Source organism: Anolis carolinensis, chromosome 3, assembly GCF_035594765.1.
Source record: "Anolis carolinensis isolate JA03-04 chromosome 3, rAnoCar3.1.pri, whole genome shotgun sequence".
Classification (NCBI taxonomy): domain Eukaryota; kingdom Metazoa; phylum Chordata; class Lepidosauria; order Squamata; family Dactyloidae; genus Anolis; species Anolis carolinensis.
Genome location: NC_085843.1, coordinates 280,221,515 through 280,246,238, shown reverse-complemented (window position 1 = coordinate 280,246,238; position 24,724 = coordinate 280,221,515). Strand labels below are relative to the sequence as shown.

General features: G+C 42.2%; 1 protein-coding gene across 2 annotated transcripts in view; it reads right to left on the bottom strand.

Moving 5' to 3' along the window:
• Positions 1-24,724, bottom strand: part of abcc5 (ATP binding cassette subfamily C member 5) — a 78,622-nt gene that overhangs the window by 11,032 nt on the left and 42,866 nt on the right. For both annotated transcript variants that reach the window (XM_003224354.4, XM_062976867.1), the window contains 15 exons: positions 23,925-24,128; positions 23,026-23,169; positions 22,081-22,183; positions 21,407-21,591; positions 20,285-20,431; positions 19,863-19,992; positions 18,012-18,165; positions 17,763-17,891; positions 17,451-17,637; positions 15,107-15,196; positions 13,710-13,899; positions 12,173-12,332; positions 11,788-11,866; positions 10,805-10,918; positions 9,489-9,653 (listed from right to left, as the gene is read on the bottom strand). In XM_003224354.4, coding sequence (XP_003224402.2) covers positions 9,489-9,653; positions 10,805-10,918; positions 11,788-11,866; positions 12,173-12,332; positions 13,710-13,899; positions 15,107-15,196; positions 17,451-17,637; positions 17,763-17,891; positions 18,012-18,165; positions 19,863-19,992; positions 20,285-20,431; positions 21,407-21,591; positions 22,081-22,183; positions 23,026-23,169; positions 23,925-24,128 — 2,181 coding nt within the window. The remainder of the gene's footprint in view (positions 1-9,488; positions 9,654-10,804; positions 10,919-11,787; positions 11,867-12,172; positions 12,333-13,709; positions 13,900-15,106; positions 15,197-17,450; positions 17,638-17,762; positions 17,892-18,011; positions 18,166-19,862; positions 19,993-20,284; positions 20,432-21,406; positions 21,592-22,080; positions 22,184-23,025; positions 23,170-23,924; positions 24,129-24,724) is intronic.

Sequence of the window (24,724 nt, the reverse complement as noted above, 5' to 3'; positions counted from 1 at the left end):
TGTTGCTGTGGGTAGAGGCTTAAGTCGCAAAAACAAAAAACTTTGTGGGAGGGCCGTGCCGAATTCTCCGGGATGCATGCCGGCCAACTGTGGCCGGCTGGCTCAGGGTGGGGTCTTTGCTGCCCTTTGTTTTTTTCCCTTACTTTTCTTTTCTTTTTGCTGCCTCTCGGACTACGTGACGCCAGACTCTAGAGGTATATGCCCTTCCCCCTTCAGGGCGTGTTCCTTTGCGGCTGCTTGCAATGTGTGGGCGCAGGTTACCCAGAGTGGGAACTGCCTTTTGCTGGCCTTTGGGTAAAACGATAGAAGAGGGTGGAACGATCAAAGACAGTGGTACAGTCTCCCATCACCCTGAGAGGTTGTGATTGACGCTGTTGCTGCGGAACGGCCGCCTTTGGTTCCCCTTGCCCACTGTCCGCGCACACGGACGTTGCCGATTGCCCGTCAGGGCGTGTGCCTTTGCGGCTGCTTTCAAGGAGTGGGCGCAAGTTCCGTCTCGTGGAAACTGTTTCTTGCTGGTCTGTTGGTAATAACGAGGGTGGAGTGATCACAGACTGTGGGACAGTGTCCCATTCACCTTAAAAGGAAGTGTACTCAACGATGTGGCGGCAGAACGGCCGCCTTTGGTTCCCCTCGCCCTCTGGCCGCGCACGCGGAATCACTGAAAGAAGTGGGACACCTTGGCCTTTACCACTTCTCAAAATTGTCTTCTTTTACTGTACCATTGCCTTGTGCGGGTGTAGTCGAGAGCATGTGATGATAATCTTACGCAGAGTAAGAAGTAGAGAATCAATCCACTCAGAATCTCTTTTGCTATTAAAAACAATTACTTAATAATGCCTTCATGTTTCCTTTGGAATCAACATTTCTGCTTTGTTTCTACTTTGAATTACTTTCTACTACATTACACACTATATCTTTCATAATTGTACTTCCTCAAGTTTACTTAAACTGTATGTATACCAACTGAAGTCATTTCCCTCTATCCAGGTCATCTGCAGGAGAACTTTAATAACCCCTGAAGAACACACTAGTCTTACCTGCAGTGGAACTGCATGGAAACATGTGCCTAACATCAGAGCCTTAAAACCTTCCTCCTCCAAAAAGCATTATAGGTCTGTGTGGTCGTTTGTAGCCTATTTAAGAATAGCTTGACAGGCCAATAGTATTTCGCACTGTATAGTTTTTTAACTGTCAAACTACCTCCTCTTCAGTCCTCGGACTAGAGCCGTGTTTTTACACCACTGTTTTTTAAGCTGGTAATGCTGTATGCTGACTGTGACTTCAGTTATATCTTATGTCTTATTGACCCAACATGAACACAGAAGAGTCTCACTGATCAAAGCCGAACGGGCCTACCAGTGCTGAAATAAGCAAATTTCTTGGATTGGACTTGTTGAAGAAAAGCATATAACACATCATATCAGGTTATTATTTTCCAAATAAAGCACCATAAATGCATGTTATACAACCAAGGAGACATAAGAAGTCGTTCTATATGCTGAAATGATATGTTGCTATTGCTTACTTTATGAATTTAGCTGCAAAATATCACAATATAATGGAATCATTGACTACAGAAATGGCTAGATTTTTCCAGAGGCTAGACGGTTTGCTGTTATGGAGTGTATCTTTGTGTCATGGGTTGTGGTGTGTGGGCGTGGGGCCGGCCAACGGTGGCCGGCCCCCCGGGTCTGATGGGCTTGGGCCCACATTTTGAAAGCAGACGTGAAGAAAGCATGCCCTTCCCCCTCTGGGTTCAGCGGTGTGGGCGTGGGGCCGGCCAACGGTGGCCGGCCCCCCGGGTCTGAGGGGCTTGGGCCCACATTTTGAAAGCAGACGTGAAGAAAGCATGCCCTTCCCCCTCTGGGTTCAGCGGTGTGGGCGTGGGGCCGGCCAACGGTGGCCGGCCCCCCGGGTCTGATGGGCTTGGGCCCACATTTTGAAAGCAGACGTGAAGAAAGCATGCCCTTCCCCCTCTGGGTTCAGCAGTGTGGGCGTGGGGCCGGCCAACGGTGGCCGGCCCCCCGGGTCTGAGGGGCTTGGGCCCACATTTTGCAAGCAGACGTGAAGAAAGCCTGCCCTTCCCCGTGGGTTGCGGCGTGTGGGCGTGGGGCCGGCCAACGGTGGCCGGCCCCCCGGGTCTGAGGGGCTTGGGCCCACATTTCCTTTTTTTTGTTCTTCTCTCTCTTTCTCTGGGAAGGGTGCCGGCCAACGGTGGCCGGCCTAGTATTTTAAAGTGTGGGCCTTTTTGGCGGTGGCTTTTTCTGTCTTTTCTTTGGTCTTTGCTGCCTCTCGGCCTACGTGGCCGAGTTTCCCCCGATGCACCGCCTCTCTCTTCTCTCTCGGCTGTCGTTCTTTACCCCTTTATGCGAGTTTGCACCGAAGCCTCCTTTGGGGCGCCGTCCCCTCTTTCTTCCTGTCTGGGAATCGTGCCGGCCAACGGTGGCCGGCCTAGTATTTTATAGTGTGGGCCTTTTTGGCGGTGGCTTTTTCTGTCTTTTCTTTGGTCTTTGCTGCCTCTCGGCCTACGTGGCCGAGTTTCCCCGATGTACCGCCTCTCTCTTCTCTCTCGGCTGTCGTTCTTTACCCCTTTATGCGAGTTTGCACCGAAGCCTCCTTTGGGGCGGCGGCCCCTCTTTCTTCCTGTCTGGGAATCGTGCCGGCCAACGGTGGCCGGCCTAGTATTTTATAGTGTGGGCCTTTTTGGCGGTGGCTTTTTCTGTCTTTTCTTTGGTCTTTGCTGCCTCTCGGCCTACGTGGCCGAGTTTCCCCCGATGCACCGCCTCTCTCTTCTCTCTCGGCTGTCGTTCTTTACCCCTTTATGCGAGTTTGCACCGAAGCCTCCTTTGGGGCGGCGTCCCCTCTTTCTTCCTGTCTGGGAATCGTGCCGGCCAACGGTGGCCGGCCTAGTATTTTATAGTGTGGGCCTTTTTGGCGGTGGCTTTTTCTGTCTTTTCTTTGGTCTTTGCTGCCTCTCGGCCTACGTGGCCGAGTTTCCCCCGATGCACCGCCTCTCTCTTCTCTCTCGGCTGTCGTTCTTTACCCCTTTATGCGAGTATGCACCGAAGCCTCCTTTGGGGCGGCGTCCCCTCTTTCTTCCTGTCTGGGAATCGTGCCGGCCAACGGTGGCCGGCCTAGTATTTTATAGTGTGGGCCTTTTTGGCGGTGGCTTTTTCTGTCTTTTCTTTGGTCTTTGCTGCCTCTCGGCCTACGTGGCCGAGTTTCCCCGATGTACCGCCTCTCTCTTCTCTCGCCGGCTGTCGTTCTTTAGCCCTTTATGCTATTTTGCACAGAAGCCTCCTTTGGGGCGGTGTCCTCTGGTTTTTTTTCTCTCTCTCTCTCTCAGGGATGCGTGCCGGCAAACAGTGGCCGGCCCGGCTTAATGTATGGGCCTTGTTGCCTGTGGCTTTTTTCTTTCTTTTCTTTTCTTTTCTTTTCTTTTCTTTTTGCTGCCTCTCGGCCTACGTGGTCGGGTTTCCCACGATGCACCGCCTCTCTCTTCTCTCGCCGGCTGTCGTTCTTTACCCCTTTATGCGATTTTGCACAGAAGCCTCCTTTGGGGCGGCGGCCCCTCTTTCTTCCTCACAGGGAAGCGTGCCGGCCAACGGTGGCACGCCTAGTATTTCAACGTGTGGGCCTTGTCGGCCTACGTGGTCGACGTGTTTCCCACGATGCACCGCCTCTGTCTTCTCTCGCGGCTGTCGTTCTTTACCCCTTGGTGCAATCTTGCACAGAACCCTTCTTTGGGGCGGCGGCCTCTATTTCTTCCAGTCAGGGAAGCTTGCCGGCCAACGATGGCCGGCCTAGTATTTCAGTGTGTGGGCCTTGCCGGATGTGGCTTATTCTTTCTTTTCTTTTATTTTCATGAAATCAGCGGGGGAGGATGGGCGGGTTGTGTTTCCACAGAACACCACTCAAAGAAACAGTTAGCGGTATCCTATACTGTTCTAAATTGCTCGACAACAAAATGATAGAATCATAGAAACATGGCACCAAACATCATATAATCATAAAGCTAGAAGAGACCATCCAGTCCAACGCCATTCTGCCATGCAAAAACAATATACAGTAGAGTCTCACTTATCCAACACTCGCTTATCCAATGTTCTGGATTATCCAACTTATTTTTGTAGTCAATGTTTTCAATATATTGTGATATTTTGTTGCTAAATTCGTAATTACTACGTAATATTACTGCGTATTGAACTACCTTTTCTGTCTAATTTGCTGTTAAACAAGATTTTTTGGGGCTTAATTTGTAAAATAACCTAATTTGCTGTTCAAAAGGCTTTTCCTTAATGTCTCCTTATCATCCAACATATTTGCTTATCCAACGTTCTGCTGGCCCGTTAATGTTGGATAAGCGAGACTCTACTGTATCCAGAAATATCTGATGCTGTAACCGATATATCATTTACCGTCCCGGAATACTAGCCAGATGGCCCATGAATGGTCACAAAAGTCATAGAAATATGGTCACATAAGTCATTGAATAATAGAAACATGGTCCCTAAAGTCATAGACTCAAAGAACCAAGTAACAGAATCATCCCAAAAGTCCTAGAATCCTAAAATGATAGAATCATAGAGTCATGGCGCCAAACATCATAGAATCATAAAGGTAGAAGAGACCATCCAGTCCAATGCTATTCTGCCATGCAAAAGCAATATAACACTCTTGCAGGCTTCATCATTACTGGATCCGTCCTTCAGGACTTTGGCAAACGTTGGATGTGCAATGTTGCTATTTCATCCAAGGCAGAAATTCAACTCATTCTTGGATGGACAAACAGAACCACAACTGCTAACGTTCCCTTAAGGCAGTGTTTCTCAACCTGTGGATCTCCAGGTGTTTTTACCTACAAGTCCCAGAAATCCCAGCCATTTTACCAGCTGGGGACCCACAAGTCGAGAACCACTGCCTCAAGGGAGAAACTGTGGCATTACCTCCGAAGTTAAAAAATTGGAAAAACCAAACTCTTCCTTGAAAAGCTGTGATTGTCTAGACATGTGGGGGTTAAATCTAGGGCAAAGGAGGGTAAAAATAGATGGGAGGGTCCAATGTGAAAGGTTTGGAACCCCTCCCCTTATATATAAAACAAAGACTCCGCCTCCAATATGTGGCATTCAGTGTGTGTCCACACCAGGGTAGAATTGGCACCATGCTCTCCAGATCAGCCATGCACGTGCCACATTATGCCCCTTCCATGTTCAGGGAGTTTGACAGATGGAAGGGCTATCTGAGCCTTGCGAAAGTGTTTACGGAGATCATCGCGGAACGCAAGAAGGTCCCATTTCCATCTCAGAGTTGGGACACAATGGAGTACGACATGCAGCTAGTCCTCAACGAGGACAACTTTGAAACAGCATCACAATGGGTTAATGGAAGCAGTTCCAGCAGCAAGAGCTCCAAAGGTAGTGCCAATGGCCAGGCTTCCCAAAACAAGGAGATTTGCAATTTCTGCAAACACAACGGGGAATCCAAGCAGGTCTATTCGTCCCACCGGCTGAAGGGGATGGACGGCACCGTGGAGTGCCCCATCTTGCGCAAATACACCTGTCCGCTCTGCGGTGCCACGGGCGAAAAGGCCCATACTTTAAAATACTGCCCACTGAGCCAAGGGAAGAGGTCGCTGTATCGCAAGTGCGGACGTAACTCGGCTGGACGCAAGGTGAGGAGATAAGAAGATCAGGAGAAGACCGAAGCATTTATTCTTAGTTTTAGTTTGACTTTGTAAAAGAACAACATTTGATTTCGAGCATCATTAACACTCTTTACATTTCCTCCCACTTTGTTTCAGGTTTGGAGAATGGAAGCCCAATTCTCTTAGACTACATTTGTGAGTCCAGAAATGTTTTTTTATGTATATTGTTGCCTTCTTTCACATTTGTTGTACCTAGGTTAATTATATTGTGTTTCTTTTAGATGTGTCAGTTGCCTAGTGTGATGACTCATGGGCCCTGCAGTCCTATTCCTGACAGTATTGTGGCAGATGAGGAGGAAAATATGGAGTTTTCCCCAGATTTCCGGTCGGAGTCAGAGCCTTGGCAGCTGCCTGAAGTTCTAGTCCAAGAACCAATTAAACCTGACCTTGGTGGGAACTCTCCCCCTTATGGGAGAAAACAGGCTTACACGACTGATAGAGGATCGAGAGAAAAATTTAGAAGTAGTGCTCGCCTTGCTGCCAAATATGCCACTGATTAGAAGTATTTCCCCTGAGAAAATACGGGGAGTCTTGCACCTGCAAGCTGGTTTCCTTCGCTCCCTGTTCTCTAGGGAAAGTGATTGTTGTTTGGGGAAACGAGACCCAATATAGGGAAATTGCGCGAAGGATTCCTTGCGGAGTCAATTCGTCAGCTCCTGGAGAGAGGTCATGTGTGTGTGGACTTCGAATCCTGTTCCTTGCCTCCTGAATCTAGTTCCAAGCCTTGTCCTCGTCTCACGGATTTACCACAGATCTTGTTCCATGCTTCAAGTTGCTTTGCCTTTAGCCACAGCTCCAGCCACGTTCCAAGTTACTTTCAGCCTTGTGTCAAGCTTCATTGGATTCAAGACTTTTTCTGTTTTCCCAACGCTTTGCTTGGCAAAGCGTGTGTTGCGGTTATTGGATTATAATCTTTGGACTCTAATATTTCATATTGGACAATAATCTGCTGGACTATATTTGGCCTCATTTGAAAGGTCTGCTTCTGAACTTTATTCTACACTTGTTTTTATTGACTTTATATATTCCTTTAATAAAGATATTAGATAGAATCTGGCCTCAGTGTATGGTTATTGGTGCCCAGCAGCCTAGATCCTGACACCTTGTATCATGCTTTTTTATACATATAATCATGTTTTTTACATATGTAATATCACGTTCCTTTGACATCTGTAATTGCCTTATATCATATTTTATATTGTGTTTTATATATGCAGTTACTTTACATGTTTCTTTTATGTATGGATGTATAATTTTTACATGTTTAATTATATTATTTGCAACTATAATTGCCTAATATCATGCTTCTTTTATATATGCAATGACATCATGTTTATTTAACGTATATAAGTGCCTTATATCATGTCCGGGTTATCATGTGTGTCTCCAGAGGGATGCAGCCCTATCCTTTGCAGGGAAAATATAGAAATATCTTCTAAATGGCTAGTGTCTAGAATTTTGTTTTGTAAAGAAAGGAAAAGTTTATATGCTATTGGAAAGAAAGATACTATTTTATGTTTAAATTTTGGAAAGGAATAGAATTGGTTATTATTACTGTGGTCTAACCTTCAATTGTTTGCAAGTTGTTCTAAAGTTTGGATCGTAGAGTTTAATAAACAGAGTTTATGGTTTTGGCATCAAAACTGTTCATGTTGTGCTTAAATGGGATTGAATTTTCTTTAATTTGTGGCCCATAATAGGCTGGTTATAAGCCTGATCTGGAAGGCAGCCAAGGCAAAGACCATTGAGCTGCTGAACTTGCAGACTGAAAGGTCCCAGGTTCAAATCCCGGGAGCAGAGTGAGCGCCCGCTGTTAGCTCCAGCTTCTGCCAACCTAGCAGCTTGAAAACATGCCAATGTGAGTAGATGAATAGGTACCGCTGTGGCGGGAAGGTAATGGCACTCCATGTAGTCATGCCGACCACATGACCTTGGAGGTGTCTATGGACAACACTGGCTCTTGGGCTTAGAAATGGAGGTGAGCACAACCCCCAGAGTCAGACATGACTGAACTTAACGTCAAGGGATACCTTTACACACACACATATGCAGGGACTACACCAATTTAACAAAGTTTCAGCCACAAAAACAAAGTTTCTAAAGTAGAGCAATGACTTTCACAGTAAAGACAACCCAATTTAACAGGAAATAAGACTTTCAAACCAGGAACAGATTTCTGCAATTATTAAAAAATGGTTTATTATAAAAGCTATGAAAATTTGCCAAAAATCAGAGGATAAGGGAAACGTTCCACATTTTGGTGAGCTATCAGTGTTAAATGTGTTCTACCACTGTACCAAGTTTGAAGAAGATCACTCAAAAAATGAGGGCGGGAGAGCCCCCTAAGTCCCCCCCCCCTTCGGGCTGTTTTTGGGCCACCGCGCATGCGCGTCCGCCATTAACGAATTAATTTCGAAAATAACGAATTTTCGTTAATTTCGAAAAATTTTGGGGGCCAAATTCGTTATTAGCAACAAAAACGAAAAACTGCCCCCTCTAGTTTTGAAACGAGTTTAGAATCAAATTTTTCATGGATCGATCAAGCCTAATCTGTATGCTTGCCCACAATGCCCTACCTCATGCACAAAGGAAGAACTGTTTAAAGCCAAAGACAATGCAGTTGCTGTTGCCCGTTATTGGTCTAAATCTATTTAGCAGCTTGTGATCCCTTTATTTTATCAGTTTTAAACTTATTTGTTTATGCAATGCTGTTGACACGAAATAAATAAATAACTCCCTTTTTCAAAAAACAAATTAAAGTCAAATTTGAAATGAATTCAGATTCTTCTTACAAACCATGAAGAGAGATTTGCCAAACCATCTCGCCAAAAGCAGCACGGTTCATTGCTGAACCACTTTTCACCTTGGAGGCTGTGCTTTATCTCACTCTTTCAACAATTCTCTTAATTATGCAGCAATTCTCTTAATTATGCAGTATTCTACAGAGGTACAGTAGAGTCTCACTTATCCAACACTCGCTTATCCAACGTTCTGGATTATCCAACCCATTTTTGTAGTCAATGTTTTCAATACATAGTGATATTTTGGTGCTAAATTCGTAAATACATTAATTACTACCCTGTTTCCCCAAAAATAAGACATCCCCAAAAAGTAAGACCTAGCAGAGGTTTTGCTGAATTGCTAAATATAAGGCCTCCCCCGAAAGTAAGACCTAGCAAAGTTTTTGCTTGGAAGCATGCTCGGCGCCCGCCAAACAAAACACCAGAGCATGCAGGATTGGTAAATGTACATACCAGTTGTACATGGAAATAATGGTAATAACAAGAAATTCTTGACAGGAGTCACAGTTTGTCTGGTTTGGTTATGTTGGTTTGTGATGAAAACTACTGTACAGTATATAATAAATGCTCATTTTTTTGTTCAACAATAAATGTGAATTCTTCTTCATGGAAAAATAAGACATCCCCTAAAAATAAGACCTAGCACATCTTTGGGAGGAAAAGATAATATAAGACTGTCTTATTTTTGGGGAAACACGGTACATAGCATTACTGTATATTTAACTACTTTTTCTGTCAAATTTGTTGTATAACATGATGTTTTGGTGCTTAATTTGTAAAATCATAACCTATTTTGATGTTTAATAGGCTTTTTCTTAATCTCTCCTTATTATCCAACATATTCGCTTATCCAACATTCTGCCGGCCCGTTTACGTTGGATAAGTGAGACTCTACTGTATGTCTTAGCTTGGACAGGCTCATTGCAACAAGGCTGTGCATGTATTTTCAGAGAAGGAAAAGGCATGCAGTTCTTGCTCACCTGGCCTTGCATCAGCACCATAATCCGATCAGAGCCCAGAACTGTATGAAGGCGATGAGCAATTGTCAGCATTGTACAGTCTGCAAAGGCCTCTCTGATTGTTTCTTGGATCAGTAGATCAGTCTCTGTGTCCATTGCAGCTGTCGCTTCATCCAGGATCAAGACCTAGAGAGCGGAAAATCAGTTTTGTTTAAAAAGGCAAACACACTTCGCTCCCAAATGGGACTGCAAAATTAAAAGAACATGAGGTGTAGAACTTTTCCTTTAAAACCCTTCACATAAGCCAAAATTTACTCCCTGGGCTCTGTTTGCATAGATTTATAGACAGTGGTTTCCAAAAAGAAACCACTGAAACATCAGTTACATTAGGATCTGTTGCTAACATCCAAATTTTAGATTCCTACTAACACAGTGGTTCTCAACCTGTGGGTCTCTAGATGTTTTGGCCTTCAACTCCCAGAAGTCCTGACAGCTGGTAAACTGGCACAGATTTCTGGGAGTTGTAGGCCAAAACACCTGAGATCCCACAGGTTGAGAACCACTGTACTAACAAAAGAAAACTAATAGCAAAGCCGTTTAGCAGACAGAACTAGGGTCAGACAGCGCGTAAATGCCATCCAGAATTTTTAATAAATAGTCATAGAGTCATATAAGTTAACATTTAGCCATTTAAATTGCTAAGAATCTCAGCTTTCATTTTAAAAACAAAAACCAATTCTGCAAAGGATTTCAGCTTTGTTTGTTGTGACTGATAAGACTTCAGTACCATACATAGCTATTGTCCCAAACTGAGAACCAAATTAAAAATCAGACAGGATTCTTTTCTGTTCATAGATACAGTAATTCTGTTCCATGTGATAGCATTTCTCAAAAAGCTAGACACTATGGCATAGATTTTATCACCATTTAGTCTAGTGTTTTTAGTGTTCTACAAGGGTTTAAAGGGGCAAATCAGCCAGGGGCAAAAGGATTCTGATAGTAAAGTGCTAGTAACATCTGATACACTTAAAATCCATGCCTAACTACTTTGACCTCTACTGTGGGCAAAATGTTAGCCAAGATCTACTGCCAGTAGATCAGCAAGGATTTTGTTTAATCAGCACTATAACTAAAATAGAGTGATTTAATCGAAATAAATTTGAATAAAGTGAGGCTGAATGGAATAAGAGCTCAGTTTGGTGACAAAAATGAAGTTCCTGGGGCTGAGCTTGTTGCCGATACAATGGTTGAGAGGTGAGCAAGCAGACCAAAATTGAGAATAAAACAGAAACGTAACACTCCCATAAATTGTCATGCTCTTCAATTCCCCAACTTACCTTACAACGACGCAGCAAAGCTCTGGCAATACAAAGCAGCTGCCTCTCTCCAACAGAGAAGTTTTCACCATTTTCCATTACTTCAGATTCAAGTTTCATGGGCAGCTGAGAGATCTAGTTGAGGGCATGGTAAAAAAAATCAAAGCCATGACTTAAAAATGCTACATCCATTCAGGAGGCCAAACAATTTAATTATGCTTGCGGTGACATACACGAAAAACTTTAACAGCACAGTGCTATATTTTAAAGTTGTTGTGTTTTTTGATAACATAATGCTCCTGTGGCTTACAAGATCAGCTCTGACCCTGGAAAAAAGTCTACAAGCTACATGTTAATCTTAAAAACAGAGCTTTGGAAAACAGGGATGATCAACTTCTGGTGGGTCAGGAGCCACATTCATATTTTCCAAATCCACTGTGGCCTTTCTTTCCATTGCCATATCAGCCATGGTAGTGACAACAACAACAACAACAACAACAACAACAACAACAACAAAAATGTCATGAATTCTTGTTTAAAGCAACCGATGTGAGCAATCACCAAATGTCTGGGTAGATAGCACAGATATTAACTGCCCAGTTAATTTTTACACAGCTAGTGCCCCCTCCCTCAATCTTGTAGCTCTTGCCACTTGCAATGTTCCTGCTTTGCCTGCCCCATTGTTCTCCCAAGTCCTTGGGCAAATATTTTCCTTCCCAGGCACATAACTGGGCTCTCAAAAGAACACTTTACAGGCAAAATATCACCTGTCAACTATTACTGCCTTCAGCTCTCCAAAAATGAACACAAAACCCACCCAGGAAGTTTATTAAAGGGTGGCCTTCCTTCTTCATAATGTCTCCCCCAAAGGGCCAACCTCTTCTTTGGAATCACCCAAGCTTGGTCTTTTCAATTAAAACCCTCCCATAGAAATGGGGCTCAGCTTTTCCCAAGGTATGTGGGTAAGCAAGAGTTCCACCTTTACTACCAATTCCTGTACTTACACAATCTTTCATGTGGGTCCTTTCCAAAGCATCCCAGATCTGTTCCTCACTGTACTGTGAGAAAGGATCTAAGTTAGACCTAGAAGAGGAAGAGAATAACAGAAAATGACTGCCAAGCATCTTCTGAAATACATGCCATAGAAGGCAAACATTCAAATAAAATCGTCAAGACATCCCAACTCAAAAGATATTTGAAAGTGGACAGGAAAGTCAGATGTTTGAAGCTTCCAAGTGATATCTTTCAGTAGTATACAGCACACATTTTAGGAATATATAAAATAAAAGCAAAGATGTTCACTTTCCTTGTGACTTGCTCCACACCATTTGGAAGGCTGCAGCAGGGGCAATCTCTTTTCCATCTCTTTTTGTGATGAGTTCTACTAACCTGACAGTACCACTAAATAGCACAGGCTCCTGAGGGATTATGGACAGCTTGCTCCGGAGATCTGCCAGACCGATGTCATTGATTTTCACTCCATCGATTTTAATGCAGCCTCCTGAGAGTTCAACCAAACGAAAGAGAGCCATTCCCAGGGAGGACTTTCCTAAAAAAAGCAAGGAAGAATAATAATAAGACGATATCGACACCAATAAATGTTTTATATATAACAAAAGACAGAACTGACAGTTCTGGCTTATATTGATGGAAAGTGATGATGTTTGCCCTAACAGTAATCTCTGGCTGGTTACTTTCCTAATTCATCTGCTCATCAAACAAGCCAGAATTCTCTGTTCAGATCTAATGCTGAATGAGCCACAGAAGGTAGCTTTTCTAGCTTATAGTCACGGCAATTTTACCATGACCTTGCAGGCTGTTATAAATCATTTTAAATTATTTTATATCATGCATTTTGGTATTGTGTTTTTATGGAGTTTATTTGCTCATTTAGATAACTATGCTTAGGTGATTATTAATTTTATTTTTGTTTAGTAATTTATGAGTCTATAATGATGTTTACCTTGCACTGTTTTGATTTATGTTTGCTTATCACCAATGGCATTGAAAGTTTGCCTTTTTGCTTGGCGGCCGCCCTGAGTCCCCCAGGGGAGATAAGGTGGCCAATAAATAAAGTTTTATTTCTATTATTCTTATTATTATTATTATTATTATTATCATCATCATCATCATCATCCCTCCGGATTTGATTATTCCTGAATTATTTGCTCCTGCCTCTCCTGTTGGAATATGGGCATGGCCTGGCCTTAAGCGGCTGAGGGGGAAAAGGAAGGAGCCTGAGGCTGTTAGGAATTGTTGGAGTAGAAGTCCAAAACACCTGGAGGCCCAAGTTTGCCTATGCCTGCTCTAGCCATTTTTGAGTGGGTATTTTTGGTCCAGAATAGCCCCCTTTAAAACCTGGAAGTAAGCTGTGTTCCCTTTACCTCCTGTTTTTTTTTAAATGTCTCCTGTGTCTAACATAGTTCAAAACAGTAAAAGTATATGATGTTTTAAAATATCCATATACCCCGCCTTCCTTTCAGTATGGGGCCAAAGACTTATTTGCATATGCTGATCTTGGTTGGATGACTATTCAATACAATATAAAAAGGGAGGGTGCAGGCTCACAGGCAAAGATTGGGAACAGATGTCTACAATTCTGGTAGCATACCAAGGATACTTATGCAACCTGTAATATCAGATGTTTCATGCAAGCTTCTATGACAAGCTTCTCAACTGGTAACAAGGATGTACATGCATCCATACACAGACAATAAATAATGTGAATTGGTCACTGCAGCCTCTATAAAGCTGTAAAGCTATGTAAGCACATAGATTTCCTGCAACACAACAGCATGGCTAGCTTCCACCAGCACGGCCTTCCACTAGATGGCTCCAGTCAGCTTACATAGATGCCTTGTTTTCAAAAAACGTGCACAGAATGAATTTGAACTGCCTGAAAAGTTCTGTGTTCCTCTGTCCTCACCTGACCCCGTCCTCCCTACAATGCCAATCTTTTCCTTGGGTTTGATAGTGAAGCAGACTTTCTTGAGGACAAGCGGCAGATTCTCCCGATACCGCATTTCTGCATTTTCAAAGGTAACTTCTCCTTCCTGAGGCCAATCCAGAGGAGGAGCTTTGTTCTTAATCCGAGCCGGAGCCTCCAGGGAAAGAGTCTGAGAAATTGACAGGGAAAGATTGGAAAGAGAAAAGAAAAAGAAAAAAAGAGTCAGGCCTGAGGTGCAAACAGTGTTCCTGGACATATTTCCTCTTAAAGAATTTCAGATAAATACAGGTTGCTGTGCATTCATTACACAATACAATTCAGAATTTATGAGGAATTGAAAGCTGTACAGCACTAAAGCCAGAGAAGCATGTGCCTAAAGCCCTGGTATCTTAAAGCAGGGAGGCCCAACAGCTCTTGCCAGGTGCAGCAGCATAACCAACAGCTAGGTGGAAATAATTATGGCTCCATTATATACTGAAGGGAACTTTTGCCCTAGATGCAATGTTTCTCAAAGTAGGATGATGTGCTAAACTCACATCTGAATTTTAAAAGGTTTTAATATTTAAGTCTGTTCCTTAGCTGCAGAAATCTTCACAACTTAAAGCCTTCATCAAACCCAAGATGGAAGATATCAGTCACCACCACAAGATGCCATCTTCTCCATTACCAGAAGAGTAGACTCAATATTGTAGTCCAGCACTTCATTAATCATGTACCCATGCACAGCATTTCTGAAGCCCAGTCACCAATATAAAATTCACTAGCTGTGCCCGGCCACGCGTTGCTGTGGCGAAGTATGGTGGTATGGGAAATAAAGTATTGAGGAATTGGTGGTAGTTAAGGTCAAGGGTAAAGGTTTTCTCCTGACATTAAGTCCAGTTGTGTCCGACTGCACACTGAAGTGGATTATATGGCAGTGTGGAGTCAAGATAATCCAGTTCAAAGCAGATAATGTAAGATTATAAATGGGTTATATAGCTGTGTGGAAGGGCCTTGAGTCTATACTGCCATATAATCCAGTTCAAATCTGATAATCTGTATTTTATAGGCAGTGGGGAAGAGGCCTAAGTGAGGCCTAACTCTGCCTGTCCCCTGGGCTGAGTGGGTTGCTAGGAGACCAAGTGGGCGGAGCTTAGTCTTCTAACTAGCAGCAATTGGATAAAAAACAATTATTCCTCTCCCTCTAATTAGGACTTTATTTTTCTTTTTTTGTTGTTGTATGAACATAAGAGGCATGGATGAGGGGTTATGCTGCCAAGTTTAGTGTTTCTGCAAAACCAAGACATTGTATTTAAACCAGTATCCTCAAAGTGTTTCCAGAGGAAAGTCATATGGGAACACAACAAGCAATGAGCAAAACACTGGGAATTCCTAACCTTGATATAGTGGTCAATCCTCTCTACGGAGGTGAAGCGGGCCTCTGTCTCTGAAGCCAACCTGACCGTGAACTGGAACAAGCCTGTTAGCTGAAGAGGAAACACAATAGTTGAGCCACATGCACCACAATCTGTGCAGAATGAATGAATGAACATGTTTATTTATATTTGAAATGTATATCCCAACTTACTACCAAAGCTTTATAATACACACAAAACACAACTGAGAGGCCAGAATTTAGTTAGGGACATAGACAAGCATAGGCGCCACATGCATGCAGAAATCTCTTTGTTGGAGCCTGTTGAGGCATAATCTTTTCCTCCAATCATAGCACCCAAAGCCCTTCTATCCAACTTACTGTACATTCCTGAAGCTGCCTTGCATGACCATTCCATGCTTTGGGGCAAGCAGGATTGGAGAAGCATCTAGTTACCTTTTCCATAGCCAGAGATGAATTGATTACAGCAGCACTAAGGACTCCTATCTGCTTGCAGTGAAGAAATATGTCCACGCAAGGCAACTTCAGGGCTTTACAACAAGTTTTTACTTATTTCATATATTACTTTTCTCCCAGTACTATAGGAGGATACTGTTAAGCACTGCATAGGTCTACATCCTGATATTTATACTACACTGAGGAGATATTGGATTGCAGCCATAGTATTATTAACTATGCAGCCTGCTAGTGAATGCTGTTCCTGGGACATTAGCCTACTCCACAATCCAAGGCTGTACTTTAGATAATGAAATGGTACTAATCAGCAAAGCACATAAAAGGATTAGCTATGTTTTAACATTTTTGGCTTCAATCTGTCTTAAATTTCATTAATTAATTTAAAATCATGTACAGAGCAACACTCTGGCTGGCATCCAGTTAGGGACATATGGATCCACAAGCCAAAAGGTCACCACTGTGAAAAAACACATGCATTCTGCCAATAGCTGCAGAAGCAGATGTGCAGATGGGATAAGCCTTGGGTTTGTATACTGTAATTGTGTATTACAACTGCACATCCTATTATTGTACACTGTGGTTGTGCATCATGCATTGTGCACTGTATAACAACAGCTCTTCACTGACATGTGTTGTATGATGCTGCTATTCTACAAAGGGACTATATATGGGGTTCATATAACATATGTCTGCAAGTGCACATTCACACTATGCCGGGTGCGGGGGATGCCAAGACGGCAACCTCTGTGTCCTGAAGCACAACACCAAAATAAAATAAACTAAATTCAATTTAATTCTATTGCCCCTTTGACTATATCATATCAACTGGCTTCAAGAGTTTCCTTTCAAGGAAAGGAACATAGGATTTTCTGCCAACAGGCTCACTGATATTTCTCAAAATACCCACATTAACATTAACAATTTGTAACAACTCCCCTGTACTAGCCTGATACTTAGGACTTTATAAAATACAATCAATACAAAAAAGACTGTTGTCAAAGGCTTTCATGGCCAGAATCACTGGGTTGCTGTGAGTTTTCCGGTCTGTATGGCCATGGTCCAGAAGCATTATCTCCTGATATTTTGCCCACATCTATGGCAGGCATCCACAGAGGTTGTGAGGTCTGTTGGAAACTAGGCAAGTTGGGTTTCTATATCCGTGGAATGTCCAGGTTGGGTGAAACTCTTGTCTGCCTGAGGCAAGTGTGAATGTTGCGATACGCCACCTTGATTATCACTGAATAGCCTTGCAGCTTCAAAGCCTGGCTGCTTCCGGCCTGGGCGAAACCTTTGTTGGGAGGTATTAGCTGGCCCTGACTGTTTCCTGTCTGGAATTCCCTGTTTTTTTTAGTGTTGCTCCTTATTTACTGTCTAGGTTCTAGAGTTTTTTAAATACAGGTAGCCAGATTTTGTTCATTTTCATGATGTCCTCCTTTCTGTTGAAATTATCCATGTGATTGTGGATTTCAATGACTTCTCTGTGTAGTCTGACATGATGGTATACGATAGTGTATGGTATGTCTACCGTATACCATGCAGCTGTGGACATGTGTGCATAGGGACCACCAAATGCAGCGCCAAAACATGAATCAAGGAACAAGAAAAGCACTGCAGACTAATTCAACAAGAGAAGTCAGCCATAGCAGAGCACTTGATAAACCAACCTGTACACAGAATATTATTTGAGAACACAGAAATACTGGACCACGCTAACAACCATCATGACTCAGAGATCAGACAGGCATAACAGAAAGAAAAGACAGTGTGAGCCCACAAAAGAGAGCTTTAAAAAAAGCTAATTATCTCTGCAAATGTACAACTTCAGCATTCTTACTAGTAACCAGAGATCAAAATCCAAATGCATGTTGAAAGACAAGGGAGCTCCTCACCTGAACAGCATAGGAGATGGCAAGCCCAGCATATGCCGGAGAGATCTGGCCATGCATGAAGACAATCATTAATCCAGTGGTAGTAATGAGGGCAATGCTGACAATATCCAGCCTAACAGCCAGCCAACGCATCGCACAGCTGAACGAGTAGAAGGGTGCTTGGTTGTCATCTAGCAGCTCTTGGTATCTAGAAGAAAGGACATGTTTTTTTCATGGGATATGTCTCATATTATATATTAATACTGCCAAATGATAGAAGTCAGAACATAAACTCTAGCAGCATATGCGTTAGAGAAGGAAAATGATGCTGACCTGTGAAGGAACTCCTGCCCTTTATTGTAGGCATGGATTGTAGAGAGGCCTTGGATGCTCGAGGTGATGTGTGAAAGGAACGGAGACTGCGTGATATTGTCCAGTCGCTTTAACTCTCGAATGAAGACTCTGCAGACAAAAAAAAAAGAACTAAATGGAAGTGAAAGATCTGACACGGCGCACTACTGAAATAACTTGCTTAGAGTAAAATATTTGGCGAGGGGAGAATCTGAACTATTGTTTGTTTACCTAGATACAACATGTAGGATAATAAAAAGGACGACAAGGGGCCCAACTGCCATTAGGAACCACGGGAAGACGCCAGCGATCATTCCCACACAGAAGAACACCAGGATGACGTTCTGTATGAACATTTCGGCTTGAAATGGTAGGCGGACATCAACTGGAAGAGATGGACAGAGATGGAAGTCTTCACATAGGAAACTAAGAATAAAAGGTCCAATCAAGTTGAGTGACACTATTTCTTTAGACCAGGCATGGGCAAACTTTGGTCCTCCAGGTGTTTTGGACTTCAACTCCCACAATTCCTAACAGCCTACCGGCTGTTAGGAATTGTGGGAGTTGAAGTCCAAAACACCTGGAAGACCAAAGTTTGCCCATGCTTCATTACATTACATGTTCACAACAGGATGAGTGTTCCCCATAAAACTATCTTTTAGAAATTCCTATTCAACTTCTACTTTATGAATAGAGACTCAACATTATAACTCGAGTTTTAGTGATGCAGGTTAATAGCAAGGATGTGAAGTAAGCCACATTATGCTTTTCACAAGTTCTATAATATCCAAAGACTAAAGATCAGGAGACTGCATTAAAAGAAATCCTTTTTCTTTCAATATGTGCTTGAATTTACATCTCTTGAATGCTTGCATAATCCAACAGACAGCAAGGTTGCATGTCAAGAACAAGGAAGATAGAGTCTTTACTCCAAGAAGCAGTCTCACCACATGCAGAATGTGTCTGACCCAAAGGGAGCCTTCAGGCATTCCTGCCATCTGAGGTGGCACTATCTCAGGAGAACACATGTAGCATATGTTGAACTAGCTCTTGTTCTCAAGTCTGCTTACCTTTCCATAAACAAATTATTATTATTGTTATTATTTCTATTATTAGATACACAACAAGATTAGTGCACAGTAAATAAGATCACTATTCTGGCTTTTGTATTGGATCACACATCAGACACTTCCCAATTGTCTAGGACTGTGTGATGTATCAGTGAATAATGTGTGCAGATCTGAGTAGGGTGGCCTTCTGCTGCTGACAGATGATAATTTTGTCAGCACCGATTGTTTTAAAGTGCTGGCCAAGATCTTTAGGCACTGCACCTAGTATGCCGATCACCACTGGGACCATCTTTACTGGCTTGTGCCAGTCTTTGCAGTTCGATCTTTAAATCCTCATATCATGTAAGCTTTTCCCGTTGCTTCTTGTCAATCCTGCTATCGCCTGGGATTTCAACATCAACGATCCATACTTTGTTTTCCCTCTACAATTGTGAGGTCAGGTGTACTGTGGTCCAAAACAATTGTCAGCCTGAATTTGGAAGTCCTAGAGTAGTTGTACTTGTTCATTTTCTGTAACTTCTTCAGGCTTGTGATCCCACCAGTTTTTTTGTCACAGGCAGATAGTACTTGTAGCACAAGTTCCAATGGATCATCTGAGCAATGTATTCTGCCTCTGCTTGTAGTCCGTCTGTGTGATCATCTTGTAGCAGCTGAGTATGCCATCCATCGTTTCATCTGCTTCCTTGTAGAGCCTACACTTAGGATCTGCAATTGACTTTTCAATTCTGGCTTTGATGGCATTGGTTATAATGGCTTGTTCTTGGGCTGCAAGAATCAGGCCCTCGGTCTCCTTTTTTTAAAAGTTCCATTTGTGAGCCACATCCATGTTTTTTCCTTGTCAATTTTGCTCTCAATTTTTCTTAGGAACTGTCCATGGAGAGCCTTCTTTTGCCAGTTTACCATCACCACCACCACCACCACCATTATCATCATCATCAATACCTCGCTTTATCTCTCCTGCAAGAGACTCAAAGTGGCTTTGATAAGCAAACCATTAAGTCAGTCCAATTACCTTCATCCATATCTTTGGAAAACCTATTAAGGATCCTCCCTGTCGGTGTGGTGTCAAAAAATTTCATAGGGCTACGAAGAATCCTTCGGAAAAGTTCATCATGGAGCCTGGATGATGCTCTCAATGTCCCCTACAACGGAAAAGGAGAATTAATAGAATCAGGAAGAAATGCTTCATGTATGAACCTACGAGGTAAGTGGGGGCTCACAGAAGCCTGTCAGTTTCCCAATCATCTTCCCTCAAAGGTAATGGCTAGACTATTGCTGCCACATAGAAGTTAATTTTTCCTCTCACGTGCAAGGAAAGATGGCTCTAAGGGTAATAGTTGAGTATACAAGGGCACAACCCCCTAATTTCTATCTAGTGCAACTTCAAGATCAGGCAAGAGGCCACCCTCTGCCTCTGTTTTCAGATACACCTACCTTAACAAAGGCAATGCCACGCACAGCTTTCAGTATCAGCATGACACCCATTGAGAGGGCATAGATGGCAGCATAATAACGCATGTGAGGGTGGTCCTTCATGCTGTCGCTTACAATGGTTTCATTGCCCAACGTCAAGGTAGTGTTCTGAAAAAAGAAAAAAAAACACCAATGGCATAAGTACTAAGTTAACAGGATATATCCAAGAACTTACCGTCGTTTTGTATGGATACTTATTTCCTGTTAAATAATTGGCATATTATCATCAGTTAGACCTCCAGTCTGATCTATCATGACTCTTCTCGTGTTCTTAATAAGCATACAAGTCTAGAAAGTGACCAGAATGGAGCTCTCAACCGTATCCAACATCTCTCAACCTTGCCATTCTACACTAAACTAAATTATAAAACTATATACAATTATATTGGCAGAGTTCCCCTGGAAACAGTGCTAAATATGTGTACACTGACTTAAGAATGATTTCAACCAACAAATCAACTTAAGACTGTTTTAATTGTTACAACAAGATTATATGTCCAACTTCCTATCACACACCCAGTTAATTTTGGCTGACAATAGGTCATGCCTTTCCAAAAGGTTATCGTCTCTAAAAGGTCATGCCTTCCCAAAAGTTTTAGACTACTAAAGATTCCTCTGATAATCAAGCTTTTCAAATTAATGAGACACCCACCTTGTTTGATACGATAGACATATAGTTTAAGTGTTACTTCTTCCTTTCATTTTATACTTCCTCATTTTAAAACATGAAGAATACTAGTGCTACTTATACTATCATTTTATTTTATATTATATTATTACATTTGTATTTATATTCACTACTTAGGATCTAGTAACCTACTCCATTTCCCTCAATACTAATTTACAACCAAAGTAATTCCCAATAGGCATAGGCAAAAAGCATGAATATAAAATATTTATACAAAATCTGGTTTGGAATTAGAACACAGGACGAAGCAGGATAAATTCTTCTCCACCACAGATGAAGGGCACCTTCAATGGACTGCTTCTCTTATTAGTCTTAACAGTTAGGTTTTACTCAAAACAGACTTTTTTGTTCCTTCTCATGCAAAATCATTTTCCCTCCACCACCAGTGCTCTTACCCCACTGCCTTGCTTGATCCAGTAACTCAGCCACCAATTGCTGAAGGCAGTGCTGCCCACATTCAGTATAAATAGGGTCATGATGACGATGAAAGCAATGGGGCCTCCAGCAGCTTGGATATAGATGCCGTAAACTGACCAGGGGACAGAACCTTTGCCTTTTTCCTCTAACTGCATGAGCTGACCTGAAGCACACACAAAAGAGAAGGGGAAAGGCATGAATGAAACTACCAGGAAACCAGGACAAAAACCAAATGGAAAATATTCAAAATTCTTTCTGCTTCAATGTCACAATCACACAAATCTCTTGGAGAGTATTTATACTGACGGGCACCCTACAAATCCTGTTCAGAAGTAGATTCTACTAAACATTGTGTCTTCTAAACAGAATTCTATCAATAGCTCACACCTCTTGAGGGCTTTCACTCCAGGTCAACAAATATAACAAACACTCTTCTGCATGGGTTCATTAATTAATCCTTGTGGCAGGAAAGAACTTAAGGTATTGCATGGTAAAAAAGCACAGTAAGTTCACCTCTAAACTAATATTCAGAAAATTGTCTGGAACATACCAGATGAGAAAAGGACATATGATCCATGATTAGATTACTTTACAACCAAGGTCCTTTTAAGCAGATGGAAATGCATGTGCATTTCTGCATGGCAAACTGTACCTTCTTCCTTTTTGATGGCCTTCTCTTTCTTCACAGACCCTGATTTGGTGCCTTTATCTTGATGCCTTTTCAACGAACTATTTGTAGCCTTCTTTACATTGATCTGCAAGAAGTGAATGGTTAAACTTCAAAAAGGAGAACTCCAACAGAAGTTCAACAGAAAGAGGCAAGACAGATTTAGTCAGGATATCATATACAGTATAGCTATGCTTCCACATTAACTGCAAGTTTCAAATCAGCTGAAATGTCCCCACTGTGTGAAAGGACAGCTGAGGCAGGTTAGCGATACAAGATGTCATTGCTTCTTTACTCTCTGGCAAAAACTACCAGGAAACACATATTGATCAGAATGCTCTCTCACAATGTACACTGTGCAACAACATGCATACTTAGCTACACAATAGTGGCATTAAGAAATTCTGTCATGAATAGAGAAGAGGAATTACCAGACACTAGTAAGAGTGTCCTCATGCGTAGTTGTATTCCTTAGTCCATATCCAGATGCACAAAGAAACTGAAGCTGGCTTCTCCATGTAGTAATGTAACAGAAGCCCTTTACTGTATACAAACTTTACAAAACTACCTAATTGTAATTCCTATAGATATAAACCCACTTACGAAGACATAAATCCCCAACAGAGTTCCAGTCACTCTTGTTCGGGAGGCCAGAACAATATTAAAAATGACTGCGTACAATAGGGAATTTCAGCAGGTTTTGCTTATTAGCTAGCTATGTGGCAAGCAAGACCTGTTTCTGAATAAACATAAAAAGTAAATCAGCCCTCTCTAGTTGCTGCTGTTCATTTAGAAACTTAATCTTTTTATATGGGTTGCTTTTACTATAATTATTTTAATTTCACTTTGCTATCATTTTGCTTATAATACGGATACAGATTTAAAGGGTATATCATAACATAATAGAAACAGGGAGGAATAGTTAAGCACCTCAATGTGTGGAGTCTCCCCGAGTTGCAGATTGTTGAAAATGGTTGCATAGTCACCATTCAAGTTCATCAGATTCTCGTGGCTTCCCCTCTCGGTGATACAGCCTTCTTTCATGAAGATCACTTCATCACAATCCACAAGGTACTGAATACCGATGACAAGAGAAGTACACTAAATTATATGGTGTGCCTACACCACCTCCCACCACCCCTATTTCCATTCTCATTATGCCACCACGTATTACAGTGGTTCTCAACCTGGAGTCCCCAGATGTTTTTGGCCTTCAGCTCCCAGAAATCCTAACAGCTGGTAAACTGGCTGGGATTTCTGGGAGATGTAATCCAAAAATATCTGGGGACCCCAGGTTGAGAACCACTGAGTTATTACAATACCAGAATGCAATTGGCCCTTTGGTAGGTCATATATCACACAGAGATGTACAATAATCTCTTCTCCCTGAGCCAATCAGTTTCACCAAACAAATAAACCCAAATTCTTGCGCTTTTCGGGACATTTCTTGCTTTCTACCCTGTGTTTTATAAACCTGGAGATTTTTCTATGCTAAAGAACATGCAACTGGTGCAGTCCCTCCTTGAGAAGGAGAATCTCTACTACCACACTACCAGCACTAGTGCTTACTCTGTTTACTTGTTTCTCCAATGCAACTGTACTCACAATTACAGCTGTTGATATTCTTGATATAGTTTTTATTTCTCCTTTGTTGTCTTGCTCTCTTGGCTACACTAATATTCTTATAGTAAAGGTAAGCTATATCCCACTCAATCCCACCCCTCTTTGTAAACTAAAAGGCAATTTTGGCTATACAAATTAATAGAATGTCAGTTACCACCACTTAAGCCCCATAGATGTATGACAATGACTGGGGAGCATTATTCTACCTGTAATTGATGCGTGATAAACAGAACTGTTTTTGACTTCAGATGTTTTCGTATTGCGCTGTTGAAGATGTGGTTTCCAACATGAGCATCCAAGGCACTGAGGGGGTCATCAAGGATGTAAATGTCCTTGTTGCTGTACAAGGCTCGAGCAAGGCTGATCCTCTGGCGTTGGCCCCCGCTCAGATTTGCACCTCGCTCACCGATCTACATTAAATAAACTTTGTTAAAATGTTTTCTTTCATATCTCTCGTTTTTATTTTTCTGTCATGCACGATACCTTACATATGCAAATTGCCATTCCATTAAAAAATATCAGCTGTACCTCTAACCCAATGGGATCAATAAGTCACTTTTAATTGGGTCTATGTTAAAATCACTCAGTGAGCTTCAGGGCTGGGTACCAAACAGGAACTGGAATCTTTATATGTACATCAAACAGTTTAAATATAATACAAACTGGTCTTATTCATCACTGGAAATAATTCATTTGTAACGTTGTTATAAAGTAGGCCTGCACAACCTGTGGCTCTCCAGGTGTTTTGGCCTCCAACTCCTAGAAGCCCTAGCCAGTTGTTTTAATGGTCAGGAATTCTGAAGTCCAAAACACCCGGAGGGCCACAGGTGGTGCAGGCCTGTTAGAAAGTCTTCAAAGGCAAGAGCTTCTCAAGGCAGCTTAAATTATACATGTGTGTGTGCGTGTGTACCAGTTTTTTCCTGGCACAGGTACCAAGGAGATTACAGTTAACTAAAACAGTATAAAATATTAAAATGGCATCTTGTTTATAAAGGATGAATATCCA